Raw genomic sequence first — 19,901 nt, forward strand, 5'->3', positions numbered from 1 at the left:
TTCATACCTGATCAAAAATGTAGCGGTTGTGTCATAAAAGTATTGTGAAGAACGTGGTGATTATTATGATTACTGCATTATCGTTTTCCATGATGATAAATATGATGATAAATATATATGATTCTACAGCCTTATCAGGAGAGTACACCCAAGCACCGCTACTGTATATGACATATTACCATATTATCATATTACCATATTACCATATTACATATTGCTGTGGTGCAGGCCAGTAAAGCCATCAAGTTGCTTTGACGTCCTCTGCACTCACCATAGTCTTTCACTGGGATTGGGTGTGTGTGTCCCATTAGACGGAGGAGTGTACATATTGTATGTAACAGAGGAGGATGGTGTACATGTAGTACACCATGTACAGCATGTACTCTGAAAGGTCAATGTCTGTACTTGCATATGTGAATAAAAGCACAGCATCCTGATTTTTATTCTGCTCTGATTTGCCAAAAGTAGCCTGAAAAGGGGGGCCACTCGTCCATGCTGCCCGACCTACCCCCCCATGGGAAAACATCGGAATCCATCGGAGGTCTCATGGCAGATGTCTTCAGCCTGGACGCCTGGGAACGTGGGGGCATGTACACACTAGCATCTGGTCTCAAATAAGCATTTGGAATAGAAATAAAAATACATGAAATAAATAAAAATAAACCTTCATCGTCTCTGTCTGTATCCTGATCATGACCGCCGTTAGAACATCATGGCAGACTTCTTATTTAGTCCTGGTCATCACCGGCTGGATGGCTCAGGTGGTAGCAGCAGTGGCGCACGGTGCATGGGACCAGAGTTCAATACCCGATGGTTATTTTGCCATTTCTTCAGATCCAGCATGGATCGTCATCATCACCTCATAATAACACCTTGCATGGCAAGCTTGGGGAATAGAAGAGGTGGGTCATGGTTCAGACTCTGAGGGTTCAATACCAAGTCAGGGTAGACTTCTTACTTTGGTGTTTTGCGATTTCTCCACCAAGTCATGGTGCAGGGGCTCAGGGTTCAAATCCTGGTTAGGACAAATATAAATGTTGGTCATTGTGTTTTTTCCAGGTCCATCATGCATCGTAGTCATCACCTCCGTTATAACATCCTCAAGGCTTGCCGGCTGGGTAGCTCGGCTGGTAGCACCACAGATTAATGGTGCAGACGATCAGGGTTCAAATCCTGGTTTGGACAATCATGGCTGGTGTAATTTTTCCAGGTCCATTATCCATCGTACTCATGACCTCCGTTATAATATAGACATGTTTGTCAGCTGGGTAGCTCGGCTGGTAACACCGCAGATTCATGGTGCAGAGGATCAGGGTTTGAATCCTGGTTTGGACATATATGGCTGATGTAATTTTTCCAGGACCATTATCCATCGTACTCATGACCTCCGTTATAACATAAACATGTTTGTCAGCCGGTTGTCTCAGCTGGTAGCACTGCAGATTCATGGTGCACTGGGTATGGGGTTCAAATCCTGGTCATGCTCACAAGAAAAAAAATAAATGCTTAATTTTATTAACATTTTTTTTTGTAATTTTTTTTTAAAAGCCAGCTGACTAAGCCTATCCAACCCGCGCGCGACCTCCCTCACGACCGCCATGCCCCACCCCCCTCCCCACCTCGCCACCCTCCACCCCTCCGGCCATCCCCCACTATACGATTTTGCGCTCACTTAACTCCACCTACTTCTCATTTTATGTTGACTTCATCCAGTTGAGGCACATATTTATTTAACAATCCCTCTGGAGGCGGGATCAATTTGGAGGCGGGATCCCGCATAATTTCAAGTCGAGGGGGGAAGTTACACACACCCCTCATTGTGCCGACTGGGAAGGCAACGCCCTAGCACTTTTGTTTTGTTTTTTGGACCGACTAGGATTTGAACACAGTACTCCAGCACCATGAATCTGCGGTGCTACCATTGGAGCTAGTCAGCTGGCAGACACTCATGATGTTATAACGGAGGTGATGACTACGACAGGTGCTGGAACTGGACAAATGGCAAAATGGCCTACACCTGCCCTGGCCGGGTATTGAACCTCACACCCCTGCACCATGAATCTGCGGTGCTACCAATGGAGCTAGTCAGCTGGCAGACATCTGTGATGTTATAACGGAGGTGATAACTACGATAGGTGCTGGAACTGGACAAATGGCAAAATGACTTTCAACTACACTTACCCACGGTGCATGGGACCAGAGTTCGATACCTGGTCAGGTCAAATAAAGTTTCTTCGGTTTGCTATTTCTCTCTTTTTTTTCTTCATGTTCATGTTCTTGATCACCACCACCACCATTATAACATCTAACCTGCTTGCTGGCTGGGTGGCTCTCATGTGACAGCACCGCTAAGTCATGGTGTGGGAGTTCCTGGTTCAAGTCCCAGCAGCACTTGTTCAAACAAAAGAAGAAATTGAAGAAAGCTTACTTAAAGATTTTTTTTTTGGTTTTTTTTTAAGCCAGCTGCCTAAGCCCCTCCACCCCCCCGCGCGAGGGGACCCAAACAGTTGACATGGTTTCACCCTTCACGGTGAAGGGGATAGTATGAAAGATGTCAAAGTGGAAAAGGAAATGACATTTTTATTGGAAGGTGTGGAAGAGCACAATAAATGATGCAGAGAAGATCAGGTAACAAAGCCGCAGGTGAATACCACCTGCCATGGTCAAGCTTTCTGAGCTTCCCAGCATTCCATCTATTAGATTGCATCATCGTCCCTCCCGGGCGGGATTCAGATGGGGGCCCAAAGTCTTTTTTCCACAGGAGAAGAAGTCAACGCCCCGTCTGCAGCGTGCAGCCCAACACACAAACTTCTTTAGCAGGAACGTACGGCCGCTAGCTTCCTCTAATGCACGGCAATACGGCATTTGACTTCACAACCACACACATCTACAGCTAGCTCATGTGATCAATACTTGCTAACCTTCAGTGTTTCTATACAAGCAGTAACCAGAGGATGGAACAACAGCAAAAGGTTCCTTCAATAATAATAATCATAATCATAATAACACCTAACATGAACCCTTCTTAAAGGCGTACAGTACTTGAAGGCAGCGTCAAGACAAGACACGGAACAAGGCAACTTGCATGGGAAGTATTGACGTCAGCGTGTGGGGAATGACGAGAAGGAAGAGGAGGAGCAGGTCCTCATGAGGTCCTCATGAGGTCCTTTCACAGACAAAGGACCCCCCCAAGCGCCCCTCTGAAATACACCTCTTCATACCACAACCGCCTAACTCTTACAGTACCTGTGCTGTGTCACGGCATGTTATGTTTTCATGTTTCTATGTGCTGCCGTGTCATCGGCATGTTATGTTTTTACGTTTGTATGTGCTGCAGCAGGGCATGCTATGTTTTCATGTTTCTATGTGGTGCCGTGTCATCGGCATGTTATGTTTTTACGTTTGTAGGTGCTGCAGCACGGCATGTTATGTTTTCATGTTTCTATGTGCTGCCGTGTCATCGGCATGTTATGTTTTTACGTTTGTATGTGCTGCAGCACGGCATGCTATGTTTTCATGTTTCTATGTGCTGCCGTGTCATCGGCATGTTATGTTTTTACGTTTGTATGTGCTGCAGCAGGGCATGTTATGTTTTCATGTTTCTATGTGCTGCCGTGTCATCGGCATGTCATGTTTTCATGTTTCTACCTGGACTACTTGGAGGGACGCGTGCATGCATGTGTTGGCCAGGCTTCATTTGTCCTGCAGCAGGGCGGCGATGTTGATGTTCCATCCGATGGCCTGTCGGTCGAAGCCGCAGGTGAAGAGGTTGCATGTTTGGTTCTCCTCGTTCCACGCGGTGCAGCACACCATGCGCCTGTGGCCCTGCGTTCACGGACACATAGGGTCTGTGGCTACCATGTGCGCCACGATGAAGACGTGCTGCCTTGCTTACCATCCTGTTGCTGCGAGGCAGTCGGGCCAGCCGCACGCCGCTCATGTCAAACAGGCGCACTTGGCGATTGTCGTGAGGCAGGGCGATGATCCTCTGGTTGGTGGAGACGCTTATCCTGAAACGTTGGACGTTCATCAGCACTTCCGCTTCTATCAGGCCTGTCAGGTTACTTCTACGTTGGCAGAACGCATGCTGAGGTCGCCTTGGTTATTGTACACTGACTTGGTTTACATCCAATCTTGCGTCTGTTTCCCTGTGCTCTATCAGGCAAAGCAGCTGTTGCTGACGGTTTGTGACGTCGGTTATTTGGACAAATGGCTCTCATCTTGGTCTTTGTAGAAGCTGAGATAGCACCGTACTAGCATGACATACGCTACCTGTTGACAGCGGAGTCTGTGCGGATGGTTGCTATGGGCGACCTCATGTTCTTCAGGTCCCACACCTTCACTGTGCGATCATCACTGCCCGAAACCACGTTATCCCCCACTGTGAACACTGCCGACGTCACCGTGCTGCCAACACACACACACACACACACACACAAAATGGCTGTTCAGATGGTTCTTTAAGAACTGGCAGTTCTTTATTTTAAACTTTGTTACTAAAATGTTATTTTTTTATTACAACTCTTGTGTCTTAATGTAAAACGACCCTGGCCTGCCGTCTGAGTGCACTCAGTGAGTACACACTGCATGTGTGTGTTTTCCTAAGTGCACACACTGGCTGTGCTGAGTGGGCGAGTGAAGGAGGAGATGAAGGAGGAGATGAAGGAGGAGATGAAGGAGGAGAAAGGACTGAAGGAGGGATGAGGAACGGTGGTGAGGACGTGTGTGACTGACTCCGTGTGTCCCTGGAAGACGTTGACGGAGTGTATGGACGGATCTCTGAAGTCCCACAGCCGGAAGGTGGTGTCCCTGGATGAGGTGACGACCAGGCGCTGGGTGGGGTGGGTGCAGCAGTGGGTGAGTTCCTGGTCGTGGCCTGCACACACACAGCAACGCCAAGGTAACGGACCGATATTCATCCCTTGCTTTGTTCGCTGGAAGATGTTTGTCTTCCATGATAAAACTAAGACGGCTCATCAACGTCATTATGAAAGATGACGATTATTAGAGCGTCCAAATGTACAGTATGTACATGTACACACTGTGCATTCATGTGTACAAATACGTGTACGTATTTACCGGTGAGCGTGTGCACCAGTTCAGACGTCTCCACCTCATAGAGGTTGGCAGCACGATCCCAGGAAGCCGTCACCGCCTGCCGGCCGCCCACCAACCAATCGGCGGCGATGACAACACCCTGGTGGCTTTTCAGCGTCGCCGTAGCGACCCGGACCGTGGGGACCTCGCACGGGCCCTCGCCGTCCGCCTCGGCCTCTTCTCTGTCTGAGGAATCCTGCTCGTCCTCGCACGGCGCCTGCACGGGACAGCAAGGTCAAGCTGCAATGTCAGATCCTTCCGCTGGGGTCGTCCACAATGAAGTGACTCTCACTGACATCTGGCGGGGGCTGGGGGGCGGGTAGCTGCACCATGTAGCGCCAGATGTGAGCCGTCTGGTCCCCGGAGGCTGAGGCGACGCAAGGACAGTCCCGTGACGCCATGCACGTGCACAATAAACACATGGGAGATGTTACCTGTGAGGGCCATCTGCTCCGTGGGATGGAACTTGATGGAGTTGACTGTGGAGGCGGCAAACAAAAGCGACAGACGTCCCATAAAGTGACTTTTGATCATCTTCCGAGGATGAATGATGGAGGACTACCTGATCCTGCATGGCCTCCGTACTTGAGCAGACACTTCCCGGTTTCTATGCTCCAAAGCAGGGCCGAATGGTCTGCAAAGGGAAGCAGGGCCTTTAACCTCCTATTTCATCCTCACCTCAGAGCAGAAGAGGCGAGGCTCACAACGGAACCATTTGAGGCCTTCGTCTCCGTCAGGCATCAATGGCAAAGAAATGCATGGATGCTACTTAGTGCAGGTGGTGCGCCCTCTAGCGGCAGGGAGCAGGATGGCAAGACGGGAAGGCGTTACGTTCCGGCATTCCCAGTCTTTCCCCGGCTGTTCTTTCTCAGGGCACATACAATAACTACACTTTATATTGTTACACTAGCTATACTGTCTACTAGTACACCAAGTATACAGTGATAGTAGTACGATGGCTATGAGGCGTCTTTAATGGAATGAGAGCTGTGGATTATGTCAAGTCTTTTATGAGGAGATACTTCATATACTGTATGTACTATGTAGAAAAGGTACTGCTATACTACCCATATGTTACCAAGTCTTTTATGAGGAGTTATAGTAATACTTGTACAAAGGTGGGAGTATTGGGGGACCTGCTGATGCCGTTCCCAGAACCACGGGCTGAGTTCTGGTCACACTCAGGTCCCAGATTCCATCCCGGTGGGCGACGTACTCCTTCTGGAGCTGACACAACGCCCTGGACCCTGTGGTGGCCTTGAAGCTGGACACGATCTGGACGGGAACACAGACACAGCCAATCAATCACGGGACATTACCCGCCTTTCTCCTCCCTCCAACTCCCAGGTGGCCCCGCCCACGTTTAGCCGCAGCCTGCTACGTAGCTGCTACACAGTGGCACCTGGAAAGAGAAGAAGGAGTGGCGTACCTTGCTGGTGGAGGCTTTGTAGGTGGTCTTCAGCTTCTGTGACAGCTGGCTGGTGCTGTGGCTGGCTGGAGGACACACAAGCAGCAAACACCGCATCAAAAGGCGAAGAAGTGATGCAAGCAGACGGTGGACGTTTAGACACCTGCTTTGAGGAGGCTCATTCAGGTTTAGGTCTGTATGTATCTCATGCAAGGCCTAACGTCAACTTCCTGTGGCATAATTGTGACATATTTCCGGTACCAAATAGATCAAAGCGCCCAAAAGCGTCTTCCGCTCCACTAGTTAGGTCATCTATTATTTACGAGAGTCAGATCCGTCAGATGGAGAAGATCATGACGCCAAGAACTCCCACAGGAAATACCCGACCTTTAGTCTTCAGGGCTCCCTTGGATGCATCTCCTCCCTCCACGTTCTGGCCGTCGCCGCTCAGACGTTCGTTGAGGGATTCAATTTCCCGCCGTACTGTAATGTTAGCACAGAGAGCGGGCTTCAGTCTGCAAACACTGACGTCATCCTGGTCAACCAATAAAAAGACGCGGCCATCGTGGTGAGGATGGACTCTTCCAGCACATCCCAAAGATCATGTACTCACGTTCAGTGTTTTCCATGTACAGGTTTTCAAACTCCCGTTCAATCTGGCCAAAAAGATCCAGAAGATTGTTACGCAGGGAGGGGGGCAGCTTCGAGTCCTGTGAAAAGACACGAGATACACCATCACTCACACTTACCAAGCACACTTTGTCAGGCACGCCTGCCGACCTAATGACAGACAACCACGCTCAATGCTGATTGGCTGTACAGTAAGCCCTAATTTCTTTCATAGAAAACCTAAATACAGGAATAGAGCCCTCCAGACACTTCATAACACCCCTATGGTCTTCTTTATACCCCTATTATACCTCAATATAGCAGACCTAACAGACAAACAACCATTCCCACCCACATTCATACCAATGGACAGAAAAGCCACGCATGCACAGGGAGAACATGCAAACTCCACACAGAAATACCCAAGGGCGGAATCGAACTCGGGTCTCCTAGCTGTGTGGCCTGCGTGCTAACCACTCATACTAATAAGCCATATTCAACCATGAATTTTTCAAACCACGACAGAGTGAAGTTTGATGGACTACTGTGCTAATACTAACACTAACACTAATACTAATACTAATACTAATACTAATACTAACACTAACACTAATACTAACACTAATACTAATAACTTAAACAATGCACAGTGCGGCGTCCCACTGAGGGGTGTGCAGGGAGGCAGTGTGTGAAAGAAAAGGAAAGTGAAAGTGTCCACATGGGCTGCAGGCTCATCATCAGGTGGAAGATGCCAAAGTAAGCAGCAAAGTGGTCTCCCTCCCTTGCAACGCCCCCCCGGTATGCAAGACAACCACAGCAGTAAAAGAAGGCAGTACCATTACTGCTGGCCAAGGCGGGACGTGTGACACGAGATAGCTAAATGTTGTGACTGCTGAGGGCATGGAAGTAACACGATGCAGCACAAGCAGGGTCTGGCGAGTTGGCCTACCTCCATGGTGAGAGCTGGCAGCTACCGGGTGACCCCCCCAGGCTGGGCCAGACTAAAGAGACGACTAAGCAAACCTCTCGGTGAAGAAGAGCGTTAAGAAGACAAGGAAAGCAAGTACTTCTTCTGACACCAGCTCCAAAGCAAGTGTTCTGTCAGCACCACATGCCAGTAAAAGGGGGGGCAGGGGGGGGTCAATTAGGAAACAACAGGCAGCCATTATGTATTAAGCTTCTTAGTTGTTCCTCCAGCATGCTGCGTGTTATTTGTGAGTTCATGAAGATATTTATGGAGATTAAGGGGTCAGGAAAAGCCTAACCAGACGTGGACATGAAGCCCACATGAAAGTTTCATGAGGCAAGCTGAGCTCTCTTGGAGGGAGGCTGATAAGACCCAAAGAAGAAAGTGAAGGCTGAACGACTTACGGAGTACAAAAGCAACTACACTGATAACATACCAGCCCATGACAACTACACCGCTTACTACACGTGCACAAGATCTTGATTTCACACACCCCGACGACGTTTTACTTCTTTGAAACGGGGATGGAAGTGGAGTTGCTGCTCCCCTGGAGGTGAGAAGGACTGGGGAATTTTTAATGAGATGAGCAAATCTCTTCCTGAATGTTGTGAGCCAGTAGCGCTTTGTGAACATGCCTACAGTAGGGTAGAGTAGAGTAGAGTAGAGTAGAGTAGAGTAGAGTAGAGTCTACTACTCCATAAGATAGCTAAGAACTAAGACAGCTAATTAATAGCATACCTAATTGCTATCGTGCATAAAACAGCAATGGAGGACGGCTTCTTGTCTCCGTCTCTTCTTGACTCATTTGCCTGACACTTTGCAAAGTCCCTCCCGCAACCCCTGGTCACCTTATCAAGCAGGTGACAGCGAAACATCTCCACCTGCCTAACAACCAGGATGTGCTTGATCAAACAGAGACTGCAAATAAGGAAGCCGTGGTAATCAATCAGGTGTCATAGTTGACCACCAACTTGGTAGAGCGGGGGTCTGTGGAAGAAAACAGCAGGTTTGTGAACCTGACATGGTAGCGCTGGACTGTTTCAATCTTATCCTGAACGGGATCAGAAAGCGGCTGGGAAGAGAATGCAATCCTTCCAGGCGGAGCATGGAAACAGCCGACATTGCAACAGAGGATAGAAAATGAGAACAATGCTGCTCTACCGGCCAGGACTCCCGATTCGCTGAACGGCTCAACCGGGTGACAGCTTGCACTCGCCAAAATATGCACGAGGAGCTCCTCACCTGTCCCTCCAGCATGTCTGCTCTCTGGCTGCCAGGCGGCCTCTCCTCGGTGCTGTTTGTGCGTCGAATGGACAGGCTGTGAGCCTTGCGCTTTTGTTTGGGGTGACGAGCAGCCGAGGCTGAGCCGCCGCTGCTTCCACCCTCCACGGGCATCACGCCTACTCGGCGGGGTGGTCCCGCCCCCTACCTGAAGAGCAGGCAAACACGGGCTGACGGTGGGCGGCGCCAATCAGCTAACACCATCTGCCTGCAGGTGAAAAGAGGAAGTTGAGCTGCATGACAAGTGCAGGGCGGGACTTCCCTGAAGGGATGTCAACTGGCAAAGCCATGTTATATAGAACTTATATAGAACAATATGGCAAGGATTTTCATCTTCCATATGAACATGTTTATGTGCATTTTCTGTTCAGTTAGTTTCCTACATTTTACACACTTCTATTCAGATTGCTGACGTTTGTGCAGGTGTGAAAGGTAAGCAAATAAATACGCGAATAGACTGATAAACAAGTACATGGATAATAGATTAACAGTAGTTTCATGTCGATCTGGAAGAAGTCGGTGTCATAACAAGACCGAATGAAAATGCGGCAAAGCACATCTGAAGTCTATCCGAAGAAAACCGCAGAATTCATTTATTTACGTTACCCGAAACACGGAAGAAGACGCAAAGAACAGACTCACCGCTGCCACAGTCCACTGCCACATTCAAGTACACCAATACTGTGGCAATGAAATGTCAATTATACTTTTAGCAATCGGAATACATTCACACAAAAGCCGAAAGAAACAAAAAAAACAATATATTTAAAGGCACAATGACTTCCGTGTCGTACTTTTAGTAGAACCAATCAGCACTCACGCCCTTGATATGGCAGCCAATAAAAAGGCAGTGGTGTCAGAAACAGGGGTCAAGTAAACATAGCCCCGTGGAAAAAGGAATTAATAACACGACCTGTGGGCACCGGTCCAACAGAGCAGTACGTGAAATGTATACAACCAGAATACCTTTACATTCTTGACACGTCATGTATTTACATTGTATATGCTTGAAGGTGCAGTAACTTCCGTGTCACGTCACGTTTTACTACGACAACCAATGAACGCTCGCGCCGCTAATACGGCAGCCAATAAACATGCAGTGAAGGCGGACGCAGCGGCGCGTAGTAGTCGTGCTTCGCTCTGCTCTGGTCGTGGACGAAGGCGAAAGAGGACATAATTAAGTGCTTAGCTGTCCAACACAAGAAGAAACACGGCAAAGTAATTGTTTTCATTTAAGTTTTATACGCCCTCGATAAATGAGATATTGACATACTTGAGTTATCAGACGCTTGGGTGGAGCGGCCCACACTGGATGCAGTGGTCCGATGGCGTGTTGACGAGCAGGGGCAGGCGTAAAACCAGACACTGTTTTTACAGGAATGGAATGATAGCTAGTCTTACATTAAATTTGATCTAACGCATCACTGCACTCAGGTTTATCTACTACATATTTACTGAAGTTATGATATTGCAACGTAGACGTATGAAATTGTGAACGTTAATGTAGAAAAGTATTGCCCGGTGGGCATTTCGGTTGTGATCCGACCGGGCGATATGATTCCGTGTTTTAGCTCCAACCAAATGGTGAACGCCTGTGATTGGTTTGTAGTTTTGGTCACCCGATGGTGCGGGCGGCGTGGGTGGTGCTGCGGACGGTGGCCTGCCAGGGAGCAACTGCGTTAAAATCGAACGTACCCGCTCGCACGCGCACGTCTTGGAACAGCGCTTTTCGTCCACCAGTGACTGCGTCTTTCCGGGCTTTATCCAGGTAAGCCTCCATTATGTCGCCCGAGTTACAGAGTGTCACAAAGTCCGATAATTATTTCCCTCCAAGCTCAGAGAGAGGTGCAATGCTTCCCTGTTTGCAGTCCTCCTGCCACACTGCGCGGTGGGATTGGGTGGATCGATCCAAGTAGGCACAGTAACGATACCAAGGACGGTATCGGCAGCATTTAGTTATTTTCAGAATTTGTTGTTCATAGCGCATTGTCTTGGATTGTATTTATACATTTGATTTGTCCTACATCATCAGCAACAAATTAAAGGCAAAATTACGGAGGTTGGGAGGGAAAATGGGGAAAAAGGAAGAAAGTTAGTTTGAAAAGGATGAAGAAACAAGAAGAGAGTATGAGCAGTTCTGCCAGGGCTTTCCTGGGCACTGCAGTGTGTAGTTCCGGTGTACACGAGTGTGCTAAATGTTTGGCCTGGTGTCTTCTGCCAGGATGCCTGAGATCACGGTGGACCACCTGGACCAGAAGCAGGTGCAGCTGCTGTCCGAGATGTGCATCCTCATCGATGACAACGACCAACGGGTGGGCGCCGACACAAAGAAAAACTGCCACCTCAACTCCAACATCGACAAAGGTAACGCGTCCCCTGCCTGACGCCCGCCTTGCCTTGCTGGAGGACGGCCTCATACCGAACCTAAAACGTGTGAACGTGTGTGCAGGTTTGTTGCACAGAGCTTTCAGCGTCTTCATTTTTAACAGCGAAGAGAAGCTGCTCTTACAACAGCGCTCTGATGCCAAAATCACATTTCCAGGTTGGTAGCGGGTCTTCTACTGCACCTAAACCTGCCGTGGTAGTACCCCGTGTAGTAAGTAGTATCCTGTATGTTGCAGGCTGTTTTACCAACACGTGCTGCAGTCACCCCCTGCACACAGACAGTGAGCTGGAGGAGAGGGATGCTATGGGAGTCAGGAGAGCTGCTCAGAGGAGACTCCAAGCCGAGCTGGGTATCCCCATGGAAGAGGTGGCGTGTAGGAGGAAGAAGGTTTTAGGAGTTTTCTCTAATCTAATCTAATCTTTGTTTTGCCGTGCAGGTGACCCCTGATGAAATGACCTATCTAACAAGAATCCATTATAAAGCCCAATCAGATGGCGTTTGGGGAGAACACGAAATAGACTACATCCTCTTCATGCAGAAGGTACGTGTGTCAAGATGACTGCTGTTAAATTGACACTGTTCTGTGTTCTCCCGTGGACACATCAAATATTGTACTCACCGCTGCATCAGCCCAATATGTGTATTTATGTTTTGAAAGGATGTGGAGTTGAATCCGGATCCTAATGAGATTAAAAGCCATCGTTACGTGAGCAAAGAGGAGCTGAGGGAGATGCTGGACGAGGCCGGGCGTGAAGAGCTGCAGATCACTCCCTGGTTTAAACTCATCGCAGAGACCTTCCTCTTCCAGTGGTGGGACAACCTACAGAACCTCAAGGGCTTTATGGATCACTCCAACATCCACCGCATGTAAGCGTAACTAGCCTAACATTTCACAGCTGATGTGCTTCACAAAGACGCAGAGGAGCTGATCCCACAGCCAGACAACCGCTGGCCTGAATGCTTTTTACTCCAACCTTCTACAACCACCAATGTCCTCCTAGTCGTAGTCATGGAGGAAATGGTAGCCTTATTCATAGCATCGTGATGAGGGAAGTATTTCTAGAGTAAATGAACTCTTCACACATCATTAAAATGATATTATTACAGTTGCCTCCATACTGGATGTATGGAAGTTTATCTTTGTACTTTCACATTAAAGTGGTGTGGCTCCATGCAGTATGCTGTACTCTACTTCCTGTCTCATGCAGTATCCTTCTTACCCCAGCAACACGATTGCTGCTAAAATGCCCAAACCCTAACAAGAGTCCAATATACCTACAGTATGGGTTTGCAGCATTTTGGGCTGCATCCTGGACCCTGTACAGTAAGACCATGTCAACGTTCATCCTGCCTCTGGGAAGATGGAAGACCTTCACACGGATGCTACAAATTCCAAAGATCTTTTCTCATCAAACATTGATATTTTGCAGCATAATGACTAACAAGTGTGAAGCACAAACAAGTGTAGCATGGCTTTATTTCATTTCTTCTACATGCCTACTGTATATTAATACTGGTTGATGTCTTCTACCGCTATGACATGTCATATTAACCACCTCCTGAGACCCAGAAAGACGTGTTTCTTGTTCCTGGGTGTGAGGAGGCTATGTGCAGTATTGATAGTAAATCATAGTAGAAGCTATTAGGTAATACAGGCACAGCAGTAAACTTGCATAATGGTGATATTGGTACAAAACAGCATTACAAATATACTTGAATGTTTGCAGAGTAAAAAGGCATAGCAATGCGACAATATAGAACCTCTAGCGGGTCGGTGTGCAGGGTAGCTGACAGCTATACGATGGGATAAGTCAAATGTAGAGCTAACTGGCTGTTTAATGCCATCTATTTGTGGCTTTGTCGTTACCCGTTTGCCCTGATACTTAGAGGAAAAAAACAATCTGATGATCTAGTGAAGAGACTTGGCGACCCTAACATGAGAGCACGTGTCTCAATGAGGACTGACCTGTCACCTCCACATCTGGATTGCAGCCCTGAGGGAAACGCTGTACACGTATATTGGCATCATGGCGCTCTAAGAACAGTGGCAGGATGTGGTATGGAGCCGTGGCGTGTTTGCTGCTGCATCAGATGGTACCTGCAGGGTTCGGGGCAGGATTGGTGTTGGGCGGAGCCAGCTTCATGACGTTGCAAAACTCCACAAGCTGCCCTGGAACCTCGGCCAACACGCTCTTTGCCAGTGCTTCCTTCGGGGCCTGCCGGAGCCACAGGGAGACAGCATCAGTAAAGACCAAAGAAGGATGAGATGGGGGGGGGTTATGTTAGGAAATATGGACTTAGGATGTTAGCAATCAACATGCTGACTTGGATGTGAAAAATCCTCACAAGCATGCCAACTTGGAGAAGCAAAAGGACAGTGCATGCTGAGATCAGCGAGGCAGAGGTGACGGATGGGCTTATTGAGCAAATAGTTGGGGTACCCCTATGAAGGATGGGGCTCATGGGGAGGCTTCAGTTGGAATAATCCAAAGAAGGACGCCACTTGCTGAGGTAACTCTGCCAATACGCTTTGCGCGAGAGCCTGGCTGGGGGCCTGCAGAGACATAAGGCACAAAGGTGTGCTACTATGAAGGCCATGGACACCCTGGCTGCGTGTGGCCAGGAGATGGCGCTAAGAGAGGACACTAAAGGCGCTCGTGAAATGCTCCAACTAGCTGACATATCTGCACTTTTTAAGCAGCAAGTTAGTGAGAATGACCCGTCATGCCGCTCGCAGCCTGCCATTTACATCAGGGGTGTCCACTTTCAGCCTGCAGCTTATTTTCTTCACACAACTGCTGTGCTGAGATAGCTTGGCATACACTGACACCCTGGGTTGCCTTTAGCATCTTTAGCATGCAAAATCTGCCAATCCTTTCCTTTGTGGATGGAGCTCGCTGCAGTTTGGACGCCCCCGATCTAAATCTTGGAAGAAAGAAAACATCCTCCACAGTCCTGAAGTGAGAGATGAACACACGTCTTTCTCTTTTCTCTGCCTTCTAAAGATTAGGGAACCTCCTTCCTGGGTGCCTGCATAGGAACATAGGAAGGAAGGAAGGAAGGCTACACCTAGCCTCAAAAAACAAAAAGCTCCAATATGCTTTTGGCTGGTGGCCTGAGCGCGGTGTCACTACAGTTCCTAAGATGACCTGACGGGACTGGTGTCCCACGATGTGCATTCTTAGATGCCTCTTTTCATCTTTAGAAGGCCCAGAAAAGAAAAAGACGTGTGTGCTGATGTTTCACCCGAGGGCATCATTTCGAGGGCGCCCCTTTCCGTCAGGTGTTTGTGTACGTGAGGGTGGGCTGTGTTGGCTTACGTTTTTAAACTGCCTGAAGGGAACAAACTGGACAATGTCCCGCATGGCCGCCTCGCCGGTCATAGAGCGAAGACGCCCATCGTCTCCGTCCAGGAACTCCATAGCGGTGAAGTCGGCCCCGCCCACTCCCACGATGATGATGGACATGGGCAGACGTGAAGCGTTGACGATGGCGTTGCGGGTGTCGTCCATGTCTGTGATCACGCCGTCGGTGATGATGAGCAGCACAAAGTATTGCTTGAGGGTGGGGTGGGTGGTGTGGAGAGGGCAACAATGAGAAGCCAATTTCCGTATTTTGGGAGAAACGGTGTAAGAAAGTGAACTTGTGGTTATGGAGAGCGAGGCAGACACTCACAGATGCAGTGCTCTGCTGCAGGGCTTGCTGTGCAAAGCACGCTACGTGGTTGATGATTGGAGAGAAGTTGGTGGGGCCGTAAAGTTTGACCTGGGGCAGGCAGACCCTGTAGGCCTCCACGATCCCTTCAACACCTGCACACCAACAGCAGACTGGATCAGACAGGTCCTAACTAAGTCACAGCATGTGTGTCTACGTGTGTACCTGCACAGAATGGATTTGTGGGGTTGAAATTGAGTGGGAATTCGTGGGAAACCTGTTCAACAAATCACCATGTCAACACGTGCACACATCACACAGGGGTCATTCAAATGAAGTCGGACCTGCCACGTCGGGGGGATCTGCGCCCCAAAGCCAAAGGCTGGAAACATCTTGTCGCTACACAGCAAAGCCCACGGATAGGAAGTCACCACTTGGCATTGAGACGGTGCAAAGCATCACATGACTGGATCAAGTCGTCATTGTCATGCATACCTGTCATAGTCCTGGATGACGTTGCCTACGGACCAGATGGCCGAGAGGTACTCATTGACCCCCTGCGGGCTGATGTAATGCAGGGACTGGGGTGATCTGGGGTCCCCGTTGGAACCAGTGAAGTCCACTGCAACCTAGCAAAAACAGCCAAGTAGCATTGGAGCTGTGCAGATCCAGGATGGAGATGATCCAACTCACAGTGAAGTTGAGCTGACAGCCTCCCATAATGTAATCCAGGAAGGTGTACTCCTTCACCACCTTTACATTCAAACACGTGTTGGACGTTAGAGACACCATGATGACATGTTGAGTTAACATAGACAAACAATGACGTACCTGGCATTGTTTCACGCTCACAATGCCGGAGTTCTTGTAGCCTTTCTTCTTCTGCTTCTTTTTACTGTTGATGCATTCAAATTCAGCCTGTTGGGGGAAAACACCATCCCAGTCACCATCCGGCACTACACCATTAGCGGTACAGTGCAGCCCCATCACGTATTACAGCAGCGTAGTACTCCCATGGTTGTACAGTATACATCAATATGCTCAAACCGGAGAGGTGCGTGCTGCTTCCTGAAGGCGTGTCATCGTGGTCTCAAAGGTCCCAATCAGATCGTGTGAGCCGTCGTTGTCGTAATCAAAACAGTCCACCTACAAACAAGCACATTAGGATGAGGAAGCTACATTCATATATGCATAGAAATATTAGGGCTGTCAAAGTTAAGCCCGCTGTTTGTTGGAAGCACGTTGATGTGCATGCGTCCTGTTATGGTGCTTTCAAGGACCATTGGACAAAGTGGGACAAGTCTCCACTCGGATTAAACATTTGTGTTTCAGGTCATGGCCCGTATTTCCACATGTGATATCCCTTTACAGAAAAACACCTGAGGGTTTCCTGCGGCCCGGTGGTTGGAGACGCCTGCCCCCCAGCAGGCTTGGGAGGGTTTATGTTCTTTTACACATCTCAATACTTTATATAATGTATCATTCATGGTTGTGTCAACGTCTCACTGTACATGGTATTGTTGATACAGTATTGTTTTGGAACGCTATGTAACCCCCCCATGTATCTCAATGCCTGGCATTATTTTCCACAAAGATTTACACCCCTTCTTATTCCAAATAACTATGATCTGTGATTAACGACGGAGGAAAGGCAACAAACTGCCCTATTTTCATCGATTGACAGGCTTAATATAGTACATATAAATATAGAAGTAGCACACAGGGAAAGAAAGGCAGTGCTGTAAAGGGTTGCTCCACCCAAAATAAATGCTGGTTAAGTGGCTCATTCACATGGCTTTGTACAGACATGTCATTTAAGAGTGAATCAAGTCTTTAAAGCAGAAAGACATGCAAAAGTGTGTCTGAAGGCATGAGTACTGATGTACAAGCACGCAGTACAGCAGTACTTCCCCTCAGACCAACGCTTCCCGCTTCCCATCTACTCTACTCACACCCGATGTTAGGATGAACAACAGCAAACAAGACGCTCTGCATCCCAACTCACTTGTCCTGCCTGCTCGGAGGCAGCTTCCGTCCTCGCATGTAGGCTTACAAGTTGAAAGAAGGCGGAACATCAGGCTGAAGGCACTCATCAGGTCACCAAGCGTGCCAAGTGTGACTTAAGACGCCATATTCGTTACAGCGCTACCCCGCCGCACAATCTTACCATGACCATATCCTTCCCACTGATGTTAACTTGTATATACGGTATAGAATCATAGAACAGTACTTTGATAGCTTTGTCCATGTCTCCTCCACAGAGAGACTGCAGGGGGATGCGGAAGGGTCTCCACGTGGGATTCAAGTTGTTCTTTACCACCTGTGGATAAAACACACGACAAAAGCATCACCACGGAACATGTGCATGCATCCCTGTGTGTGGAAACTGTCCACATTTGCTAGCACAAACATGCTGCATCCTTTGACAGTACTGGTGATGGTACCGGTGTACTAGAGTAGTACTACATAGTAGTGTACCTACTGTACCTCGGTCCTGTGCGCCAGCTGCCATCCAGTTGGGGTCTGCTTGTAGAATTCCAGGTACGGGTCAGACTTCCCGAAGAAATCCTGGACATGATTTGTCAGAAACAACGTATCAGAACATTTCCAATCATTCCGGTCACATGATCCAAATACCTTGTTGTCCAGTTTCCTCGCCTCCACCTCAAAGTTGGCCACCCTGTTGTCTTTAATCTCTTCAGCAGCGATCTGCAGCACAGCAGACAATCCTAAACATGAGCGGCCAAACCACCGCAACACTCAACACTCACTGTGATGGTGCCTTTCCCTGCGGGGGATTTGTTCTTTAAGACCAGCGGACGGGTCAGCTTCCTGCTGGACACCACCTGGATGGCATGAGAAGACACCTAGGTGTAAATATGACCTCATCCTGCCGCACGGTCTACCACACACACACAACCCATGGAAACACATCATATCCATGCTGCACCATAATCCACGAGGGAATCATCACGTCATCCTGATGAATCCAGCAATGTGATCAATAGATCCCACTTTGCAAATGACTTTACAAATAATAAAATACATCACCATTTCTTTCAATAAAACTAATGCGCAAAAAACACAATCTGAATGAAAATACAAACCTAAAATAAATAAATCAAATAACAGCAGCCGTGTGTGTGTGTGTGTGTTCCTGCAAGAGCACTTGTGCTTGTGGAAAAACGTATTTTCTAGATTAATCGATTACAAAATTTATCGTTGAAGCCAGCCCTAGTGTAAATATACAGCTAGTATTCGCAGTATATATTATATGATTATGGAATAACACAAACATGCAGAGGGGGTTGGGAAAATGTACCTGGCCCAAAGTACACTCCAGCTCTCCTAAGAAGTCGTCATCACTCAGATCAATGGTCTTGTTATCAATGTCATAGATTCCAAATTTTAATTTCTGCACCATCTCAAAGTAGTAGTCGATGACAAACTTTTTGGCAAACTTTGGGCAAAGACAATTCTGGACCTTCTCTGTGCGTTCCACCTGGAGAGAAATTCATCATTTAGTCATTTAGTCCTTCTCTTCCAACATTCCCCATCAGCTGTCCTTCCAAGAGCTCCAAGCTGACTTGGCAGCAGGAATAACTGACCTCATACCAGCGGGAATCCGGGCTGCTCATCAGCAGCACACACAGAGGGTCCGACTTGGAGCCGATGTCTTTATCCAGGAGGTTCTCACAGGACACCGTCAGCTCCACCTTGGTCACACACTGGGCAGCCATGTTGGACTGCTGGGGTCAAAGGGCAGCAAGCAACACGCCGATTCAAGTCACTTATTAAATGCTGAAGACGAAATGGTGCGGCTCACAGGAAATACTGCAATATCCGTGTAATACATGAGTTACCAACAGTAGGTTTGTTGTTGCTTTGATTTGGGACGACATGCACGCACGGAGCGTTTTGACTGTTTAAACATGAAAGCCTCCAAGTGTTGCTTTTATATTATGTCAACTTTATCGCTGCTTATAAGCGCTTAGTTAGCAAGCGTGTTTTAGCATAACAAAGTACATTTTTCCTTCCCAACTATGACGGGGTTGGTTTAGGTGTAGTCAACATGTTGCAATATGGAAAACGTGACACAATAAGTTAGATTTACCGAAGCTTCGTCGTACTAGCATGCTAATAAAAGGAGTTTTAGTGCTAGCTAGCTCGCTACTTGGACTCTACGACCGTGATTGAAAGTCCATTTACGATGAGACGTACCGTTAATAAACGCTGTCAAATCCAGATGAAAGCTAATCGTGTGTGTGTTTTCCGAGGCGTGGCCGACAGCTAACGTTCTGCAACAAGATGTTCCCTTTTGCTGTCAACTGCCACAACGTTGCATTGCTGGGTTGTAGGTATGTCTTGAACGAACTGTTAAAAACTCGGAAATGCAATACTGTATCGAGACTCACGGGCACTCGTACCGGTTCCACCCGGCCTCGATCTTAAGTGGAAAATGGGTATTACTCACCTCTGGTGCAGGCCATGCAATGTGT

The 19,901-nt window shown here is 48.1% G+C and overlaps 3 protein-coding genes across 9 annotated transcripts; 1 reads left to right on the forward strand and 2 right to left on the reverse strand.

Moving 5' to 3' along the window:
• Positions 1-177: 177 nt before the first annotated feature.
• LOC131108614 (WD repeat-containing protein 37-like) lies at positions 178-10,716 on the reverse strand. Of its 5 annotated transcripts, XR_013627364.1 has the most exons (18): positions 10,005-10,167; positions 9,324-9,570; positions 7,119-7,215; positions 6,893-6,988; positions 6,527-6,591; positions 6,234-6,372; positions 5,660-5,731; positions 5,532-5,576; positions 5,394-5,464; positions 5,080-5,314; positions 4,735-4,876; positions 4,273-4,407; positions 3,896-4,010; positions 3,649-3,825; positions 2,182-2,391; positions 959-1,015; positions 665-885; positions 178-572 (listed from the first exon to the last, which is right to left on the reverse strand). XR_013627364.1 is itself a non-coding variant. In XM_078790536.1 (15 exons), exons 2-14 carry the CDS (start codon positions 9,474-9,476, stop codon positions 3,694-3,696), a joined length of 1,497 nt encoding a protein of 498 aa, XP_078646662.1. In that variant the 5' UTR covers positions 9,477-9,570; positions 10,005-10,167; the 3' UTR covers positions 2,059-2,391; positions 3,649-3,693. The 5 variants fall into 5 exon arrangements, 3 of the variants coding, with proteins under 3 accessions (XP_078646662.1, XP_057915732.1, XP_078646661.1); XR_013627363.1 differs by lacking the exon at positions 2,182-2,391; XM_078790536.1 differs by lacking the exons at positions 178-572; positions 665-885; positions 959-1,015 and having other exon boundaries at positions 2,059-2,391.
• idi1 (isopentenyl-diphosphate delta isomerase 1) lies at positions 10,450-12,924 on the forward strand. Of its 2 annotated transcripts, XM_058059753.2 has the most exons (7): positions 10,450-10,580; positions 10,972-11,130; positions 11,584-11,726; positions 11,812-11,904; positions 11,984-12,114; positions 12,185-12,289; positions 12,407-12,924. In XM_058059753.2, exons 2-7 carry the CDS (start codon positions 10,985-10,987, stop codon positions 12,617-12,619), a joined length of 831 nt encoding a protein of 276 aa, XP_057915736.2. In that variant the 5' UTR covers positions 10,450-10,580; positions 10,972-10,984; the 3' UTR covers positions 12,620-12,924. The 2 variants fall into 2 exon arrangements, with proteins under 2 accessions (XP_057915736.2, XP_078646663.1); XM_078790537.1 differs by lacking the exon at positions 10,972-11,130 and having other exon boundaries at positions 10,475-10,580.
• A 283-nt stretch (positions 12,925-13,207) lies between these two features.
• cpne3 (copine III) lies at positions 13,208-19,808 on the reverse strand. 2 transcript variants are annotated; one of them, XM_058059748.2, is made up of 17 exons: positions 19,624-19,808; positions 19,011-19,151; positions 18,725-18,904; positions 18,174-18,248; positions 18,040-18,111; positions 17,890-17,970; positions 17,633-17,722; positions 16,450-16,548; positions 16,234-16,320; positions 16,096-16,155; positions 15,898-16,031; positions 15,747-15,801; positions 15,628-15,679; positions 15,424-15,557; positions 15,069-15,305; positions 14,190-14,302; positions 13,208-13,964 (listed from the first exon to the last, which is right to left on the reverse strand). In XM_058059748.2, the coding sequence occupies exons 2-16, from the start codon at positions 19,140-19,142 to the stop codon at positions 14,192-14,194; spliced, it is 1,599 nt and encodes a 532-aa protein (XP_057915731.2). In that variant the 5' UTR covers positions 19,143-19,151; positions 19,624-19,808; the 3' UTR covers positions 13,208-13,964; positions 14,190-14,191. The 2 variants fall into 2 exon arrangements, with proteins under 2 accessions (XP_057915731.2, XP_057915730.2); XM_058059747.2 differs by lacking the exon at positions 14,190-14,302 and having other exon boundaries at positions 19,624-19,797.
• Positions 19,809-19,901: the final 93 nt, after the last annotated feature.

The sequence above is a fragment of the Doryrhamphus excisus genome, linkage group LG5 (assembly GCF_037039965.1).
Source record: "Doryrhamphus excisus strain RoL-2023G ecotype Guam linkage group LG5, RoL_Dexc_Guam_v1.1, whole genome shotgun sequence".
Taxonomy (NCBI): Eukaryota; Metazoa; Chordata; class Actinopteri; order Syngnathiformes; family Syngnathidae; genus Doryrhamphus; species Doryrhamphus excisus.